The sequence below is a fragment of the Delphinus delphis genome, chromosome 1, assembly GCF_949987515.2.
Source record: "Delphinus delphis chromosome 1, mDelDel1.2, whole genome shotgun sequence".
Taxonomy (NCBI): domain Eukaryota; kingdom Metazoa; phylum Chordata; class Mammalia; order Artiodactyla; family Delphinidae; genus Delphinus; species Delphinus delphis.
The window spans coordinates 39547751-39567515 of NC_082683.1; the positions used below are offsets into that span (position 1 = coordinate 39547751).

General features: G+C 35.8%; 1 protein-coding gene across 1 annotated transcript in view; it reads right to left on the minus strand.

The window, feature by feature from the left end:
• The window catches only part of SPATA6 (spermatogenesis associated 6), a 152778-nt gene that overhangs the window by 87862 nt on the left and 45151 nt on the right, over nt 1-19765 (minus strand). Inside the window, exons 4-7 of the mRNA XM_060004971.1 lie at nt 16409-16450; nt 15235-15359; nt 5347-5427; nt 523-816 (exon numbers count right to left, since the gene is read on the minus strand). Of these exons, the coding sequence (XP_059860954.1) occupies nt 523-816; nt 5347-5427; nt 15235-15359; nt 16409-16450 (542 nt within the window). The remainder of the gene's footprint in view (nt 1-522; nt 817-5346; nt 5428-15234; nt 15360-16408; nt 16451-19765) is intronic.

A 19765-nucleotide genomic window follows, 5' to 3' on the forward strand; every position in this document is an offset into this window, starting at 1 on the left:
TTGAAGTTAACTCTTTCTTTCAAAGGCCTTCCTCTTCCCATCAAATAAAGATTTACTTCAAAGATCCATTATATAAGGTTTATCCAAGGGACATAATTTCAAGAGAAACTTACTTTTCCATTATAATTTTTTAAAAGGCTGGGGGAGGAGGGTGTCTTCCTTTCCACAAAGAAAACTTGGTCTTCTTTTAATACCCTACTCTGCCATTTTAGAACTAATGTCAATTACATCTCAGTTCAATTTGTAAAGTTATTACACGGTCCACTGTATGAGAGGAAAGGAAATGGCTACTGAGAGGATTTAACATGGCATTCATAATGGAGCTTGATCTCTGTCCGGTTTAAGGGCTGCAAAAGAATGTTCTTTTATCAAGTTAATTTTCCATTTTAGATTGCTAGGCTAACAGTTCAGGAAAGAAAATTATTAATATAAGCTAGAAGTTGAAAGAAATTTGAGAATAATATTTTAGTGGAAGAACAGATTAGATCAGTTTCAAATGGAAATGTTTCAGAGAACACATACATGTCTAATCACAAATGGAGGTTTATCTGTTTCTTTTTTGAATTCATAGGGCCCCAGATTTAAATGCGCCAGCCGCTGCCTAGTGTCTTCAGATAGCTCACACATGCGTCTTTTTGTGTAAGGAGATGGAGAGTGTGATTTTGAAGAAATTGTAGGCTGTTCGTAGTTTTTTGCATTTATGCAATATTTATTTCTCTCAGGTGATTTGGAGTTTTTCTTTTGTGACCTTGATGTTCTGGTTTGCAGTCTGCCATGTGATTTTTCAACTGGAGCCGTATGGTGAATAAATTTATCCTAAACATAAAAAATAAAATTCATTTGGTCAGGAGAGATATATTTTATACATATTATGACCCTTGGGTAAACCATATACATATACATATATATATAACTACAGGTAGAAAAAACCTTAAAAAGTAATTTAAGGCACATATAATCTATCAAAGCCAACTAGATCAGTCTCTCTTATCCATGTAGATCCTGAGGGAAGTCAAATCCATATCCTCCGAAATAACTCTGTCTAGTAGTTAATAAAATATACTGTACCTCACTTCTTAAGTATAACAAGTACTTTAACAAAGTTAAAGCCCAATTTTTAATCATTTGAAAAATCTAAGAAAAAAAGTAAAAACAATTATTTTTCAGTATACTAAAAAACTAATGCAAACATTGGTTTATCATTTATAATTATGTATTCAAATAATTGGCTATATAATTTAAGAGGATTTGTTTAGTAATCTTAGCAACACACATGTCTAATTAGTTGATTATAAAATCTTTATGGGGAAAACTATACGTTTCATTCATACTATCATGATTACATACATTTGCACAATGTGAAAATCTGAAGAAAAGCTTTATACATATTTTCATAAAATGTATAATTTGGATTATACAAGGTGATTAGAATTTTTAAGATCCTTCCAAACTAAAACTTTACAATTCAATGACAGATAACCATAACATCTTAATTCTGTATTTTTATAAAAGTAAAAATGTACAAAAGACACGTTACAAACTTTAATGACTAGTACTCTGTCTTCTAGTAAAACTGGCTAACACTCTAAAATTTTAAACACAAATGATATTTCTATATATTTTGTGTTATTAGGATACTTTATTCAAATAGTCTCTGCCTTAAAAAAGTTGGATTACAAGTAAATAATTTAAGACCTCTTCAAGCTTTGTCTAGATTTATAAGCTTTCCAATATTCGAGAAAATGGACAGTTGAGAATCCTTGAACGTCCTCCTAACTTTATCACATTAAAAAACCACCGGGCTTCCCTGGTGGCGCAGTGGTTGAGAGTCTGCCTGCCGATGCAGGGGACACGGGTTCGTGCCCCGGTCCGGGAAGATCCCACATGCCGCGGAGCAGCTGGGCCCGTGAGCCATGGCCGCTGAGCCTGCGCATCCGGAGCCTGTGCTCCACAACGGGAGAGGCCACAACAGTGAGAGGCCCGTGTACCGCAAAAAAATAAACAAGAAAAACCACCAATCCTACCTTCCCTCTTCTCTACTTTCTCAATCCCCCTCCCTACTTGCTAAAGGTATCTATTTCTAAGTAAATAAAATACAAATGTGAAATAGGAGAAGAGTCAAATATTTTTTAAAGTAGGAAACTACTTTTTTTTTTTTAAACAGGAAAGAAAATAGGAAAACAAGGAAACAAAGTTTCCTGATTAGAAAAATAAGTCCACAAGTTTCATACAGACCAGCAGCATCAGATTATTTCATCATTTTTCTTTCTTCTCTAGCTCTTGCTATGCTCCTGGACCTTCTCCCACCTTGTTCAATGACTTCAACAAGTAATTCAGAATTTTTCATCCCACTTCACCTATCTCTATGACATCACACTGACTCACAGAAGCAGCATTATTAACACATGAAAAGAACCTTTGAGGTTTAATAAAATGTTCAAGCAATGAATCTTTCCAAGAACTTAGACTTCCTATTTCTGAGCTTTAACTGTCTTTTTCTACTTCATCTTAGATTTTATCATTATACAGATCCATTGCACCCTAAACTCTGAAAACCCCTTGCTGACCAAACCTTTTCCTCAACCTACTTCTTTTATTTTCACTGAATCTGTTACTTGTCCTCTTCGTCTCCCTCAGCCCCTAGATCTCTTTCCCCCAGATCCTCATACATTTTTAGGATCTCTTACCTTTAGACCTGGATGAACCCAACATCACCTATTTCAGCAATGCTGTAAAGCTCCTTCTTACCCACCTCTTGCTTATACCAAACTGAAAGGAACTCTTTCTTCTTTTTTGATTACAGCTTTTGAATGCTGAATACCACTAGAGGAAGTTAGAAACGGTGCTGTATCTACCACAGATTCATACCTTCTAACCTAATCAATCCTTAATGCATCCTATTAATGCCCAATAAAACTTAAAATAGTAGCTGTTTCATACTGTTTTACACAAAATGGCTCCCTAGATCAGCCACGAGGACAACAGCACTTGTGACAAAAGGAGACTTGAAAAGTGCTAGTCTTCTTTTACTCCAGAAAACCTTCCCGCCACATGTGAATGAGCTGAAATTAGCCTGCTAGATGGTGAGAGTCTGTGGCCATCACCCCAGCTGAAATCAAGCCAAACACCAGGAATGTAAAGTCCCTCTCACACCAAGAAGTCAGCCAGCTGCCAGACATGCAAGTGAAGCCCTCCTAGACCACTCAGCCCTAGCCTAGGCAGCCCAGACCAAAAGAATCACCCAGCCAATCCACACAACTGTGAGAAGCATCTTATTTTAAGTTACTAAGTTAGTGTGGCTCGTTACACAGCAAAAGCTACCTGATACAGATTATCAAACATATTAATAAAGTTACTAGTAATATTTAACTATTTACTAATAAATTCTACTTTGCAGTAGGTAAAAGAGACTACATAGAAAACTAGATATATTCCAGAAAATCCCAATAATATATTTATTTTTTCAGTCCATTCAATTGGTGGCAAAACATCAATTGTGACAAAAAATTTGAAAATAATGTGCCAAAAGGAATAAAGATCATTATAAATATTTATAAACCTAAATGATTTTAAAGAGTTTATTTCAATCACTCCTCTCTTAAAAACCGAAAATGGTTTGTCTAATTCTTAAACTGTATTTGAACCTGAAAATGCTGTTTTATACCCATTAAAATTTTAATTGTAACTAATATTCACTTGGGAAAAAAGTGGATTTAGCATGTTCTCAAATAAGATCAAATAAGATTAAAATTCTGGCTGTTACCATTCAGAATTTTAATGTAAAAGTGTATACTCTGTTGTGCCTACCATACAATGTCTTCATCTTATATTTCATCTATGTCTTCTATATCTCAATTATCTTAATTAAAAAACGAATAACCTCAGTAACAGCCACAAAATTTATTAATTATATGCTACGTGCAGACACATATATTCTCTAATTTAATCTTTAAACCAGTCTTTTGAGGAACTTGAACCCAAATCTGTCTGATTCTCAAGAATATTTTCTTAATAACACCAAAGGCTATTCTCTCACATCTCTGTTCAACAAAAAACAAATGACAAACATTGAAATGGCAAGTTAGCCAAAAGCTTACAGAGGAAAATGCTAGTCCAATGAAACTACTAGTGGGGTGAAAGTTCTACATTTAGTAAGGAATCTTCCACTAAGCTGTACACTTAGAATGTGTGTACTCTTCTGTGTGTATACCACACTCCTGACAAAAAAAGAAATTTCTACCCACCCAGTAAAGGCATACCGCAGTGTGGGTAGGAAACTTCTGTGAATCCAGAGGAAGCATTTCTGACAATTTACAAATGTGCACAGTGCATATCTCCAGACAAGTCAGTAACCCAGCTCTGCATTTGGCAAGTACGTGTCATTAGATCTCTAGTAGCAGTGTTTCAGCTTGCATTTAAAAGATAAATAATTAGGCCAAACTCTAACATACCAAATGTCTTGCTAAACAAAGTAAGAAAGATCCCCTTGATAATCTTACAATCATATTTTACCTTTGTTAGCTTGTCAAGTTACCACCCTGAGCAAATTCCCTCTGAAACTGATAATGCAGGAAATTAACATTCTACTTTTTCCACCATAGGTCCAGTTCTGCCCTGTTTGGGTCCTCTAGGCTTTATATAGTACTGGCTCATCATCACAGGCTGGCCACTGTTACCTGGTCATAATGCAGTCACATATGTATGAGTGATGCCTAGACATTATTAGATAACCTGTGGTCAGGGTAGCAAGATGGTCCCAGTGACTCAGTAGGAAGTTAGACCAGAATGTAATATTAGATCCAGATATCTGAGTTTACTGAAGGCAGTTTTTACAAACACAGAAGGTACTTATTAGGCTGAAGTATTGAAGCTTCTCTTGATCTGACAGCACTAGAACAGCCACCAAACTAAGCAACAGTCCCTTAAGGAATTAGAGACACTCAAGAAGCTATACCCACTAACCACCTATATCCCAGCCTGAGAACCTCTGGTCCCATTCGCTAAAAATGTATCCTTTGAACTTTAACTTCTTTAAGATTCATAGAAGCCTCCAACCAAGTTCTCTGTGGAACTTTTTGAAACCAACATCTTTCTGGCAGCCTAATTTCTTTCCATTAAAAAAAAAAAGTACCATCTACCATGTACACCAAGTTTTTCACTTCCACACTTATTAACATGTAACCAAACAGCTAAATACCTAAGATAATTGTTTTACTTAAACTAGAGACTGATCAAAAAAATGTGAAAAGAGTTGTAGCCAAAATAAAAGAATAATGCTTGCCAAATGCCCAATAAATACAAACAAATAAATTAAACCATTAGATATTTTAAATAAATGATTTTAACCTGAGTGTGGCACTTCCTTGAACTTATCAGACATTCGGTAATCACTGAGGTTGTAGAAAATTCCAGCTTTGGAGCAATTCCCTGAGGAAGAAAGAGAGGATATTAGTAGACATTTTAATTTTTAAAAAGCTAATTATTACTGGTGAAAACACGACCTATAGTAACAAACACTTACCAAGGTTCAGCTGCTTTATTTGTTAGTTTGAATTTCTTATTAAGGATAAAGACAACAAACGAATGTTAAATGTTATCAAGAAACAGTTTTACTGCTGATGATTCACTTACAAGTGATTATATCACTTTTATGGAAAAATTCAGACATTTTTCATTTTCAAGTATTTCTCTGTCAATTTTTTAAAGATTTTTAATAATATTTAAAGTCCTAAATATTTGAAAATACTTAATGGATTCTGGCTCTTTTTACTTTTACAGATTAAGATGTACTTAACTACATAATCCAGAAATACTTTGCATAGTCTCCACGTGTCAAAAAAAAAAAAAAATCACAGCTCCTGGGTATGCAGCTTTTGAAAACAGAAGAGAGATAAGTCTCTACCAATTCTTCCAACAGTTTTTCCCATAATGTAGCTTACATTCAGATATATGAATGAATGAATCTAGTTTCTATTTTTTGCAACATTTCAATCATCAGCTTAAACACTGTTTTGAGATAAGCAGAGACAAATAGTAAAATTCAAAGGACAGTCACAAAGCACCTGAGAAAATATTTGGAAGCACACAAGTTACATATTCACCAAAACACTAAAAGATACAGTATATTGTCTGTACCCAGGCCAGCTTCACTCTAATATATTGGAGGTCAGATATCTTACCCAGTCTTTGACCTACTAACTTTAAAGTTTCAAATATTACACACTACAAAAAGGTTAAATATGAGTTACCTATGGATTAAATGGACGACTTTTTTTCTGCAAACATACTTTTATTGATAATGCTTACTTGTTAGTTATCCATCGCTGCATAGCATATCACTTAGCAGTTTACAACATAAGTACATACTATCTCACATAGTTCCTAAAGGTCAGCAATCTGGCAGAGGCTGAACTAGTTGGTTCTGGCTTGAAATCTCTCATGAGATTGCAGTCAAGATGTTGTTTGGGCTGTAGTTTTCTGAAAGCTCGACTGAGGCTGGAGGATCTGCTTCCTGAGATTCACACAGTTGTTGGCTGGAGGACTCAGTTCTTTTCTATCTTTTAGCAAGAGAACTCAGCTCTTTCTCGATAGGACTGCCTGAGTGTCCTCATGACATGGTAACTAGTTCTCTCAAAGCAAAGCAAGGAGGAAGACATAATCCTTTTTATGACTTAGTTTCAGAAGTCTAACACTGTCACTGCTGTCACATTCTATTCATTAGAGCCCTTAAGTACAGCCCACATTCTAGAACAAAGGAAACTACCTTTTTAGCAGAGGAGCATCAAAAATTTGGGGGACATGTTTTTAAACCACCACAGTTCACTCTCTGACCACAAATTAAATTCCTCTCATGTGTAAACTAAACTCATGCCCTACTGAAGAAAAAGGAAAAGGAAAGGAAAGGGGAAAAGTCTCATCCTTTTATAACTTCAGCTTGAAATCCAGGATATTGGCATCTAAATCAAACTGTTATTCAGCTGTCTCAGGTATGGTTCTTTAAATACAGTTTCTAGGATACAGTTCCTCACAATTAGAAGACCTATGAACTAAAGAAACATGTGCCCCACATATATTCAAGGTACACATATGCAGCAGGCAGAGGATAATCACTATAGACATTCCTATTCAAAAAAAGAGAATACAAGAGGCAAATAGAAATCACTGGTCCACAGCAATTCTGAAATCAGCCAGGAAAATGTTAGAAGTTTCTCACTTAGAAGTTTAGTCCTATTTCTGCTCAGAAATAACTATCCATAGTTTTTGGCTCCACTCTCTGGGCTCTTGCTTCCATCCTTTGAATTATCATTCCTTTGCAACAAGAGGTAGACAATGTTTAGAGCTATACAGTGTTCTGAGCCTGGGTCCTGTCAATAGAATTTTGGGGGTCCAAAAGCCTTTTCATTTTGTAAGGTCTCTCTCAATTTCAGACCATGCTGGTGGTGTTTCTACCAATATAATGCTCTTAAAAATGTATTTTGTTCTCATCTGAACATAATTGGAGTTCACTTCCTTAGACAAAAGCCACACCCACCTGTACAGGGCTTCTGCTGGTCTTCAATCATCTTCAAGAACATATGTTTAAGCAGCATTATTTACAACTGCCAAGATTTGGAAGCAACCTAAGGGTCCATCAACAGATGAATGGACAAAAAACATGTGGTATATACATATATATACACACACACACACACACACACACACACACACACACACACAACAGACTACTACTCAGCCATAAAAAAGAACAAAACTTTGCTATTAGCAGCAACATGGATGGACTTGTAGGGCATTACGCTAAGTGAAATAAGTCAGACAGAGAAAGACAAATATTGTATGATATCACTTATATGTGGAATCTAAAAAAATACAACAAATTAGTAAATGTAACAAAAAAAGAAGCAGACTCACAGATACAGAGAATAAACTAGTGGTTACCATGGAAAGGGGGAAGGGCCAATAAAGGGGTGGGGAAGTGGGAAGTACAAACTACTAGGTGTAAGATAGGCTCAAGGTTGTATTATACAACATGGGGAATATACCCAATATTTTATAATAACTGTAAGTGGAAAGTAACCTTTAAAAATGTGATAGAATTCTACATCTTTTTATGATAAAAACTCTGCCAGAAAGTGGGTATAGAGGGAACATACCTCGACATAATAAAGGTCATATATGACAAACCCACAGCTAACATCATCCTCAACAGTGAAAAGGAATGCTGAAAGCATCCCCGCTAAGATCAGGAATAAGACAAGGATGCCCACTCTCATCACTTTTATTCAACATAGTTTTGGAAGTCCTAGCCACAGCAATCAGAGAAGAAAAACAAATAAAAGGAATCCAAATTGGAAGGAAGAAGTAAAACTCTCACTATTTGCAGATAACATGATACTATACATAGAAAATCTTAAAGACACACCAGAAAACTACTAGAGCCCACCAATAAATCTGGTAAAGTTGCAGGATACAAAATTAGTATACAAAAATCTGACACATTTCTATACATGGACAACAAAGTATCAGAGAGGGAAATTAAGGAACCAATCCCATTTACCATTGCATCAAAAAGAATAAAACACCTAGGAATAAAACTTACCTAAGGAGGCAAAAGACCTGTACTCTGAAAACTATAAAACACTCTTGAAAGAAATTGAAGACAACACAAACAGATGAAAATATATACCATGTTCTTGGACTGGAAGAATCAATATTGTTAAAATGACCATACTACCAAGGCAATCTACAGATTTGATGCAATCCCTATCAAATTACCATTGGCATTTTTCACAGAACTATAACAAGTAATTTTAAAATTTGTATGGAAGCACAAAAGACCCAGAATAACCAAAACAATCTTGAGAAAGAAGAATGGAGCTGGAGGAATCACACTCTCTGACTTCTGACTATACTACAAAGCTACAGTAATCAGTACAGTACGATACTGGCATAAAAACAGACATATAGATCAATGGAACAGGATAGAAAGCCCAGAAATAAACCCATGCACTCAAGGTCAATTAATCTATGACAAAGGAGTCAAAAATATACAATGGAGAAAAGAGTGTCTTCAATAAGTGGTGCTAGGAAAATTGGACAGCTACATGTAAAAGAATGAAATTATAACATTCTCTAACACCATGTACAAAAATAAACTCAAAATGGATTAAAGACCTAAATGTAAGACCAGATACTGTAAAACTCCTATAGGAAAAACACAGGCAGAACACTCTAACATAAATCACAGCAATTATTTTTTTGGATCCATCTCCTAGAGTAATGGAAATAAAGGCAAAAATAAACAAATGGGACCCAATTAAACTTAAAAGCTTTTGTATGGCAAAGGAAACCATAAACAAATGAAAAGACAATGTACAGAATGGGATAAAACACTTGCAAACAATGTGACCAACAAGGGCTCATACAGCTCAATATAGCTCAATATCAAAAAACAAACAACCCCATCAAAAAACTGGCAGAAGACCTAAACAGACTTAAACTGCCATCTGTATGTCATCCAAAGATGACATACAGATGGCCATCAGGCACATGAAAATATGCTCAACATGGCTAATTATTAGAGAAATGCAAATCAAAACTACAATGAGGTATCACCTCACACTGGTCAGAACTCCCAAATTAGGAGTTTGGGATTAGCAGATACACATTACTATACATATAATAGATAAACAACAGGGACCTACTGTATATCACACGGAACTATATTCAATATCTTGTAATAACCTATAATGGAAAAGAATCTGAAATAGATATATGTATATGTAAATGTAGATATATCACTAAATCACATTGCTGTACACCTGAAACTAACACAATGTTGTAAATCACCTATACTTCAATTATAAAAATTGTATGAAAAATATTTTTAATTAAACAATTTTTAAATGTAAAAAATAAAGTAAAATAAAACCTATGTTTAATTAAATTATTTTCTGAGGCAACATCTTGCATCTTTTGGAGGTTTTAATAAAGGATTTTACAGCCACACCCCCTTGGTTTCACAATCAGACCAAAATTTCCTGAACATACCCTAGAATGATTTTTGCTCATAAGTCATTCCTTAATTTCAACATTATCTGCCATTGGGGAAGGCTGAGAATCCTCAAAAACAGTAAGTTCCAACTCCTTTTTGTGTTATTAACAGGCTTTCCTTTTGCTTCTCTCTCCCCTTATATTTTGCTATAAGCAGCAAAAAGAAACCAGACAGCCCCTCTAATACTGTGTCTGAAAGTCTCCTTACAAAGACCACCCATTCCATCAGGTATTTTTTTCTATATCCCACATTCCAGCTAAACTTTACACCATTACATAACAAGGGCTCTTTTCTCCCCTAATTTCCAATAAAATTTGCCTCATTTTCTTCCAAACACTCATCTGGCAGTTTCTTCAAGGCTCTTCAAGCTTTCATACACACCCCAGCAAAGCTGTCCCAGCTTCGGCCCTCTCCAGAGGCTTGAGTGTCCTCAAACATGGCAGTTGGCTTCCCCAGGAGGGAGTGATATAAGAGTGAGAGCAAGGAGGAAGCCACAGTGCATTTAATGACCTGGTCTCAAAAGTCTAAAACTATCACTTCACCGCAGTGTATCTGTTAGAGTCACTAAGTAGAGTCCATACTTAAGAAACTCTGCCTTTGGAAGAGAGGAGCGTCAAATCATTTGTGGACATATTTTGTAAGTACCACAGCCTGGACTGCAACTTATCACTTTACCCCTCCTAATATATTGCTGGTCATATAGTAAATACTCAGTGTTTTAGCCATTATTTTTAGATCTTTCAAAACCCATGTGTATCAATTGGGGTTTCAGGGAAAAAGAACTAACAGAATATATACACAGAGAGATATTTATTTTAAGGAATTGGTACATGCAATTGTGAGAGTGACAAGTCCAAAATCCACAGGGAAAGCTGGCAGGCTGGAAACTCAGGCAAAGTTGACACTGTAGTCTTGAGTGTGAAATATGTAAGAAAGCCAGCAGGCTGGAAACTCAGGATTTCTATATTACGGTCTTGAGGCAGAATTCCATATTCTTTTGGAAACTTCAGTTTTTGCTCTTCAGGTCTTCAATTAATTGGATGAGGTCTTACCTACATTATCAAGGGTAATCTCCTACACGTAAAGTCAAGTGATTGTAAATAGTAGTCAAATCTACACAATACCTTCAGAGTAACATCTAGCCACAACCTAACCAAAATAAATTTAATCATCACACATCGGAAATGTCAGTTTCCTCTATGAAGTCTACAATAAGATGTAATTTATTCAATTCAACCAAGTCATTTAAGTACATACAAAGATATGTGCTAAGAGGTAAGATCAACGATGAGAAAGTCACAGATTCTGATTAATATCACTGCCACCAACAACAGCACCTTGTCATGATCTCCATGGCCACCATTGTATCACTAACATTTACTGATCATTCTCTATGTACCAGGTACTAAAATAACCATTTACAAGTTTTTATTAATCCACCAAACAACGTTATCTCCATGGTATAGTGATAGTAGTAGCCTGTGATAGTGCCAGGATTTAACCCCAGATGTGACTTGAATCCTTGCCACAGCGATGGGTTCAGGAAGTCAGCCTAAGACTCAGATGTCTATGCAGAATCATCAGAATTCTGAGGAAAGGTGCACTGTTGCCTGCCAGGACAGCAAACTACTGATTGGAGTGTGTTCTCCACTCACATCTAAATACAATAACTGATATGATTGAATTTACAACTGCTATTTTGTGTTCAATTTATATATATGTCTTTTTATTCTTGTATTCGTTCTAGTGGTCTCATCTGAGTATGCATAGCTTAGTGGTCATCCAATGAACCTGTAAGGGTTCCACTCTTTGTTGATTATCTGTGTGTGGGTTGGGGAATGCACTCAAAGGAACAGCAGGTCTCTAGTCTCCCTTGGCTTTCACTTTTTGCTGGACTCACACTGTCTCCCCTGAACGTGCATAGTTTCAGTCAGCCAGGAATGAGTGGAAAGCTCATCTCAGCCCTTTTATTGCTCCCTTACTTCCAGGGCCTCCTGTCAACTTTCTGGCAGGTGTGCTGCTCACTCTGATTGGAACTGCAATCGGCCTAGCAAAGCTGTGGGTTTTTCTCATGTGCTTCTAACTGAACCCACCACATTTAGCTGGCAAAGACACAATATTTGCCCCTATGATTGTGAGACCAATTCCAATGTGTGGGTTTTCCAACACCACCAAGAAAAGTCTCTGCGACACCATTTGGGTGTCCTGAAATTTAACTCAGCTCTGACACTACCTGGAGAAAGTGTCAGATCCCACAGGTCAAAGGCTCAGTTCCACAAGACTGCTCCTATCTGACTTCAGATACTCATCACAAGTCCAGGTTGTCACCCACAGGCTACAAATAAGAGGTTCCCATGACCCCTTCCTTGGGTTCGATCAATTTGCCACAGCTGCTCAAAGAACTCAGGAGACAGTTTATTTAGTTTACCAGTTTATATAAAAGGATATGATGACATCCAGTTGGAAGAGATGTCTAGGGTGAGATATGTGGGAAACAGGGAGAAGTTTCTGTGCCCTCACCAGGTGAGCCACTCTCCCAGTACCTCCACGTGTTCACCAACATGGAAGCTCTCCAAACCCCATCCTTTGGGTTTTATACCCGCTTCATTACACAGGCGTGACATTAAATCACTGGCCATTGGTGACTGAACTCAATCTCCAGCCCCTCTATTTCTCAGGGGTGGGGCTGAAAGTTCCAACCCTCTAATCACCTGGTTGGTTCCCCTGGCATCAAGCCCCCATCCTTAGGTTCCCAAGGAGCTTTCCAAAAGTCTCATCATTAACATAAGAAAAGACACCTTTATAGCTCTTAAACCCAGGAAATTCCAAAGGTTTTATGAGCTCTGTGCCAAGAATGGGGCAAGAAGAACAAATGTATGTTTCTTATTACAAATCACAGTATCACTGCCCAAAATTGATTCTGACCTCTCTGGTAGCAAAGCTACTAATTTTTGCAACTTGCCCCAGGCTTAGTGAAGCTACAATTCTCACTGGCTATGCAGGGTATGAGAGCTGTCCTAGGCAAGAGGACCACATACTTCTGCCATTTTTACCCAAAGTTTTAGCAGCTATTCAAGCACGGATACTTCTTAATTTGTCTTAATTGTCTTAACTGCCGATCAGTTTCCAGTGCCCTAAAACTGCGGCTTGTGACAATTTTGTCCAGTTTTATACTTGTGTGGAGAGAGTAATTGACAGACCCTTCACACCATCATCACCAGAAGTCTCACTTTTTATATTGTTAAAAACAACAGGCCCCAAATTGAGTTGCTTACGCTAAGCCCCGTGTCACCAAACAGATTTAAATTAATTACAGTTTCGGCTCTCCCAGAAATGGAATTTTAAACCAGTCAATCAGGAATCGCCTGATTAGCACTCACTAGGTAATCCATCTGATTAGACCCTCTGCCATCCCCTAAATGAAAGGAACCTTGCAATAATCAACACACTTTTTGGCCTAGTATAATGTCCTTGTTCCTGCTCCCTTCTGGATATAAAAATCTTTCATTTTGCACAGCTCTTTGGAGCTTCTTTCTATCTGCTAGATTGGATGCTGCTTGAATCAAATCAATTTTTGCTCAAATAAACTCAAAATTTTTAATATGCCCCAATTTATCTTTTAAGAACATATATAGACTTTTTGCCTTAGTAATCCAAACTTTTTGATATATGTGAAAGTAACTCAAATTCAATAAGGAAAACTACCTGTTAATGGTCCATATTCTTATGTTTATATTGCCAATTTGGTATAATACAGCATTTTAAATTACTTTTAAAAAACTTTTAATTTTAAAATCAGAATTTTTTTCATTGCAGGCTTCTAGAAAGTCCCTGAAACATTCTTGGAAGACTTTTTGGGCTAATGGACACTGAAAATATCCCAAAGGAGGTATATTTTAATAGATTTGCTAGTCAACTTTTATACTTTCAGCAAGCTGAAATTTGCTATTTCCTACAGGAAATACAGGAGAAGTTACTTAATTCACCATATTGGCTCATGTAGCACTCCAATTTCCTTACTGCTCTAATATCTCCTAAAGTTAGTGAAAAATATTTGTCCAAATAATTTCAACCTAGACAACTTTTACTTTTTTCTTCTTTGAAACAGCAGGGGCTTCACTCAGTCTCTCTAGGCAGAAGGCATTTTCTGCCTAGAATAAAAATATTATTTTTATTTTTAAAATAAATAAATATATTTATTTATTTTAATATATATTTTAATAATAGGAATAAAAATATTATTTATTTATTTAGGAATAAAAAATTATGAATCATAGGAATAAAAATAATTAATAATAGGAATAAAAATATATTTATTTATTTTAATAAATATTTTAATAATAGGAATAAAAATATTATTAATTATCCAATAAAACTGAAGAAATTGCAGGAAAAGATGAGAGTTGGCTATCACTTAATGCCGCTTTCACTTTTAGGGGTATGAATACGTATTTCCATTACATGAACATGTAATAATTATTCTATCCAAACTCCTACTAATGGACATTTCAATTATTTCCATTTTTCATTATTATGAACAATGCTACAAACGAACATTCCTAAGAAGGCTCTTAGTATGCCAGACAGAATACATCTTAAAGCTATATACCTAGAAGGTCACAGGCTATGAGAATCTTGGCCTTCACTAGATAATCCTGAATTGTGGTTGTTCCGATTTACATGACATAGCAACATATACAAGCTTCCATTTTTCCATGCTTTTGACGTTTGTCAGATTTATTAAATTTTACCACTCTTATGGCTATAAAAATGAAATCATATGATTGTTTTAATTTGAATTTTCCTAAATGCTAATGGGATTGTGCACGTTTTCAAATATTTATTGGCCATTCTTTTGGGAGAAAAATAAAGAGAAGAGAGAGAAAGACATAGGGACAGTGGGGAGGGGAGGAAAGGGGGAGAAGAAGAGGAGAGAAATCTGAAGAATATAAGGCAAAATAATGCTTGTTAATTTTGGAAGGTAGATGCGTGCATTTTGCTAAAGTATTTTCATTTAGATTTCAGTATGTTTAAAATAACATCATAATTTCATAAAGCAATTATGTTTTAAAATAAATTAAACTTTGAATTAGGTCTTCACATTTCAGATATTGAGGGCTATGTGTTGGTTTTTGACAATGATCCTGCATCACGATTTGATTCAGAAAATAGTAAGCACTTACGTGAAGGCCAGAAATCTTCCTCATGGTAGCCTGGCGGTTTGAGTCATGGTGTCCAGAAATCTGATTTGGACCCGGGAACATGAAATCTCGTGTATTCTCATCATATGTAGACAGTGTTTCACCCACTACAAGAAAGATATCCTATGATTCAAATTATAACAAAATATGCTATTTAGAAACAATATCATCAAGTACGAATATATAATGCCTGATGCCTTAATGAAATACTTGCTTCAGGGTCATGGACTTAATTTTTTTCTATGAAAGGGAAATTAAAATAAACTTATGTTAAACGAATTAACACATTTCCTTATTCAGAAATGTCATACATACTACTAATTCTCCCTCCCCCTTTCGTAGAAAGGGGATGTTCATGTAAACTTTTTAAGTACATATGAGTTCCTAGAAAAGAAAATCCTTTTAAACGTATCAAACTGACATAACATTTATACATATAAAACTTAATTACCATCCCCAGAATTTTTTTTTTCTATCTTCCATTCTTTTCTACCTGCCATTATGAGATATTAGGTTACATGTTGAAAAAAATATAGACATTTTATAGAATTTGTGGTTACCTGGATTAGGTATATATGTGATATTCAAAAAGTTTAGACTACTAGCTTTCAATAAAATATAGTTCTCTATTTCTCACATAAAATAAGGATTTAAGATAGAGTCTTCTATAATCATAGAAATCAATAATAAAAATAAAACTATCCTTCAGGTTTTAACTCTACCTACTGCAGGGATCTGTACTGTTTATTAAGTAGGTACAGTTTTAATTCCCCTATATTCCCAATAACACTCAATACACAAAAACAAAGATAATGAACTACTTTATCAGCAAAAGCATATTGGTTTAGAAAAATCACAAAAACTTAAAGAAGTTAATTTTTATGAATGTCACAAAATATGCTAGGACCATATCGGGTTATTTCCCACTTTAAATTATGACTATTCAATTTTAGAACAATGTGTTCAAATATAATTTATGTCAATCTTTCTGTATATATTATTTTGGCCTACTGACATTTTACACGTAGTAGACCAATGCTAGAGACTCAGCATTGCTCTTACTTTGGGAAGAAGGGGAAAAGATGAGATTTTTTAAAAAGCATTTCATTGAAATGAGTTCACATGTCAATTACCTTATCAAAACACAATACAGTACCTGGCGGAACTAGCTGAATCAACTCAAACAATGCTGTATCATCTGAAAGTTTAAAGAAAAATTTCCTTAAATAAACAAATTTATAATAAACAGTAACTAACTGCTTTACCACAGAAGTACCTAAAAGCCAAAGTAATTGCTCAGTAGACTACATATACGCTTACATCTCAGTATATACTGTGTATATTTTCTGGTTGCTATGCATCTTGTGGATTTATTAATCTCTGGTAGAAATTAATCTTTCTAGGTTTTTTTCTGATTTTTTTAAGACTTTATTTTTTTAGAGCAGTTTTATTTACGTTGACAACAAAATTGAGAGAGAGGTACGGAGATTTCCCCTATATACCCTGCCCCCCAAAACATGCATAGCCTCCCCACTATCAACATCATTCACAGGAATGGTACATTTTTTACCAAGGATGAACTTACACTGACACATCGTAATCACCCAAAGTCCACAGTTTACCTTAGGGTTCACTCTTGGTGATGGACATTCTGTGGGTTTAGACGAATGTATAATGACATTATCCATCTTTATAATATGATACAAAGTATTTTCACTGCCCTGCTCCTCTGTTCTCTGGTTATTTATCTCTGTCCTCCCCACAACCCACCCTCCGCCCACCACAATCACTGTCTTTTTATTGTCTCCAGAGTTTTGCCTTCTCCAGAATGTCATATACTTGAAATCATACAGTATATATAGCCTTTTCAGATTGGCTTCTTTCACTCAGTAATATGCATTTAAGGTTCCTCCATGTGTTTTTATGGCTTGATAGCTCATTTCTTTTAGGTGCTGAATAATATTCCATTGTCTGGTTATTCCACAGTTTATTTATCCATTTACCTACTGAAAGACATTGGTTGCTTCCAAGTTTTGGCAATTATGAACAGAGCTGCTATAAACATCCACGTGCAGGTTTTTGTGTAGACATAAATTTTCAACTCTTTGCATAAATACCAAAGAGCAGTATTGCTGGATCATATGGAAAGAGTATGTTCAGTTTTGGAAGAAACCGCCAAACTGCCTTCCAAGGCGGCTGTGCCATTTCGCATTCCTGCCAGCAATAAGTGAGAGTTCCTGTTGCTCTGCATCCTCACCAGCATTTGATTCTGTCACTGCTCCAGACTGTGGCAATTCTAGGAATGTACAGGTATCTCGTTTTAATTTGCGTTTCTCTAGAGACACATGATGTGAAGTATCTTTTCGTGTGCTTATTTGCCATCTGTATATCTTCTTTGGTGAGGTGTCTGTTAAGGTCTTTAGCCCATTTTTTAAAAGGGCTGTTTGTTTTCTTATGGTTGAATTTTAAGAGTTCTTTTCATATTTTAGATAATAGTCCTTTATCAGATGTGATTTTGCAAATACTTTTTTTCCAACCTGTGGCTGGTCTTCTAATTCTCTTGATTTTGTCTTTCACAGAACAAAAGTTTTTAACTTAACTGCAATCCAGCTTATCAATTATTTTTTTCACAGTTTCTTTCAAAGACGACACTATGGTGTCTTTGGTGTTGTATCGAAAAAGGCATCACCATACCCAAGATCATCTAGGTTTTCTCCTATGCTATCTTCTAGGAGTTTTACAGTTTTGCATTTTCCAGTTAGGTCTATGATCCATTTAGAGTTAATTTTTGTGAAGGGTGTATGGTCTGTATCTGGATTCACTTTTTTTTTGTTTTTTGCATGTGGATGTCTAATTGTTCTAGCACCATTTACTGAAGAAACTATCTTTGTTCTATTGTATTGCCTTTGCTCCTTTGTCAAAGATCAGTTGACTATATTTATAGAGATATATTTCTGGGCTCTCTGTATATTTTTATAAAAATAAATTATGTCTATTTCTTAAGCAGAGTGGTGAGTACAGCTAGGTATATTACAAAACTCACACTTTTAATATGTCTGAAGTACTTTATGATAAAATTTTTAAATAAAAATAAAATATAAATTATGCCCTTTCTACCTTCTAAGAACCCATGAATATAATCTTTTTCTTTCTTTAAATTCTGCTATTTTCATCCAAGGGAAATCTCAGTCATTTAACCGAATACCTATACGTCCAGTTTTTGAGGAAATATTAAATATTCCTTGTAGCTTATCATTCGGGTCTGTAATAAGAAAAAAAACTGATAACAGTCCTATTCCTCAAGCACCTGACATTGTGTTGAAAAGGCAAATATTAAATGAAATAAAGACACAAATAAATATATAATTATAAACTACAAGTACAATAAAGGCATTCAGGTAGTGCTATAAGAAAGTATAACAAGATAATCTTGTCAGGGAGTCAGTGAAGGCTGAGGAGGAGCTCTTCAGGACTTGACCCATAGCATGAATAGGTGTAAACTAGGAGTTAGTGGGGTGGGAAACTAGAGGTTTTCAAGCAGGAGGAACAGGATGTATGAAGGCTGTAAATGGAACATAGCAGGGTAATCTGAGAGATTAGAAGGTTCAAAAACAAACCTCCTGCTAAAATCGACTTGAAAAGGTAGATAACTAAAAAATCTGCTTGAAGGCAGGAGAAACCTAACAAGGGAGTAAAAAAATTACAAGTCTGAAACTCAGTATATGAAGTAAACACAGGACTTCCCTGGTGACTCAGTGGTTAAGAATCTGCCTGCCAATGCAGGGGACAAGGGTTCGATCCCTGGTCTGGGAAGATCCCACATGCCACGGGGCAACTAAGCCCATGAGCCACAACTACTGAGTCCACGTACTGCAACTACTGAAGCCCACGCACTGTAGGGCCCACATGCCACAACTACTGAGCATGTGTGCTGCAACTACTGAAGCCCGTGTGCCCAGAGCCCATGCTCCGCAAGAGAAGCCACTGCAATAAGAAGCCCGTGCACCGCAATGAAGAGCAGCCCCCGCTCGCCACAACTAGAGAAAGCCCACACGCAGCAACGAAGATCAAACCCAGCCAAAAATATATATATAAAATTTTTTAAAAATTATCTGTATTATTTTAAAAAACAGAAGTAAACACAGAGAGATAAGCCTGGTATTTGAGGTTACTTTTCCTTTTGGGTATCTGACAGTTCTGACAGAGGTAGCTAAGAGGCTAAGAAGCTGAGTACAGCTTTTGATAAGCTCATACAAAAACTGGAGTATCATGACCTTGGGAAGAGATGAGAAGGGAGGTCTGCAGGTAAGAGAAAATGGCCTGATAAAATGGCTAGGCTATAGGACTGAATCTTGAAAAGGTAAACCAATTCAAAAAGACACATGCACCCCAATGTTCATTACAGCACTATTTACAATAGCCAGGACATGGAAGCAACCTAAATATCCAGTGACAGAGGAATGGATAAAGAAGATGTGGTACATATATACAATGGAATATTAGCCATAAAAAG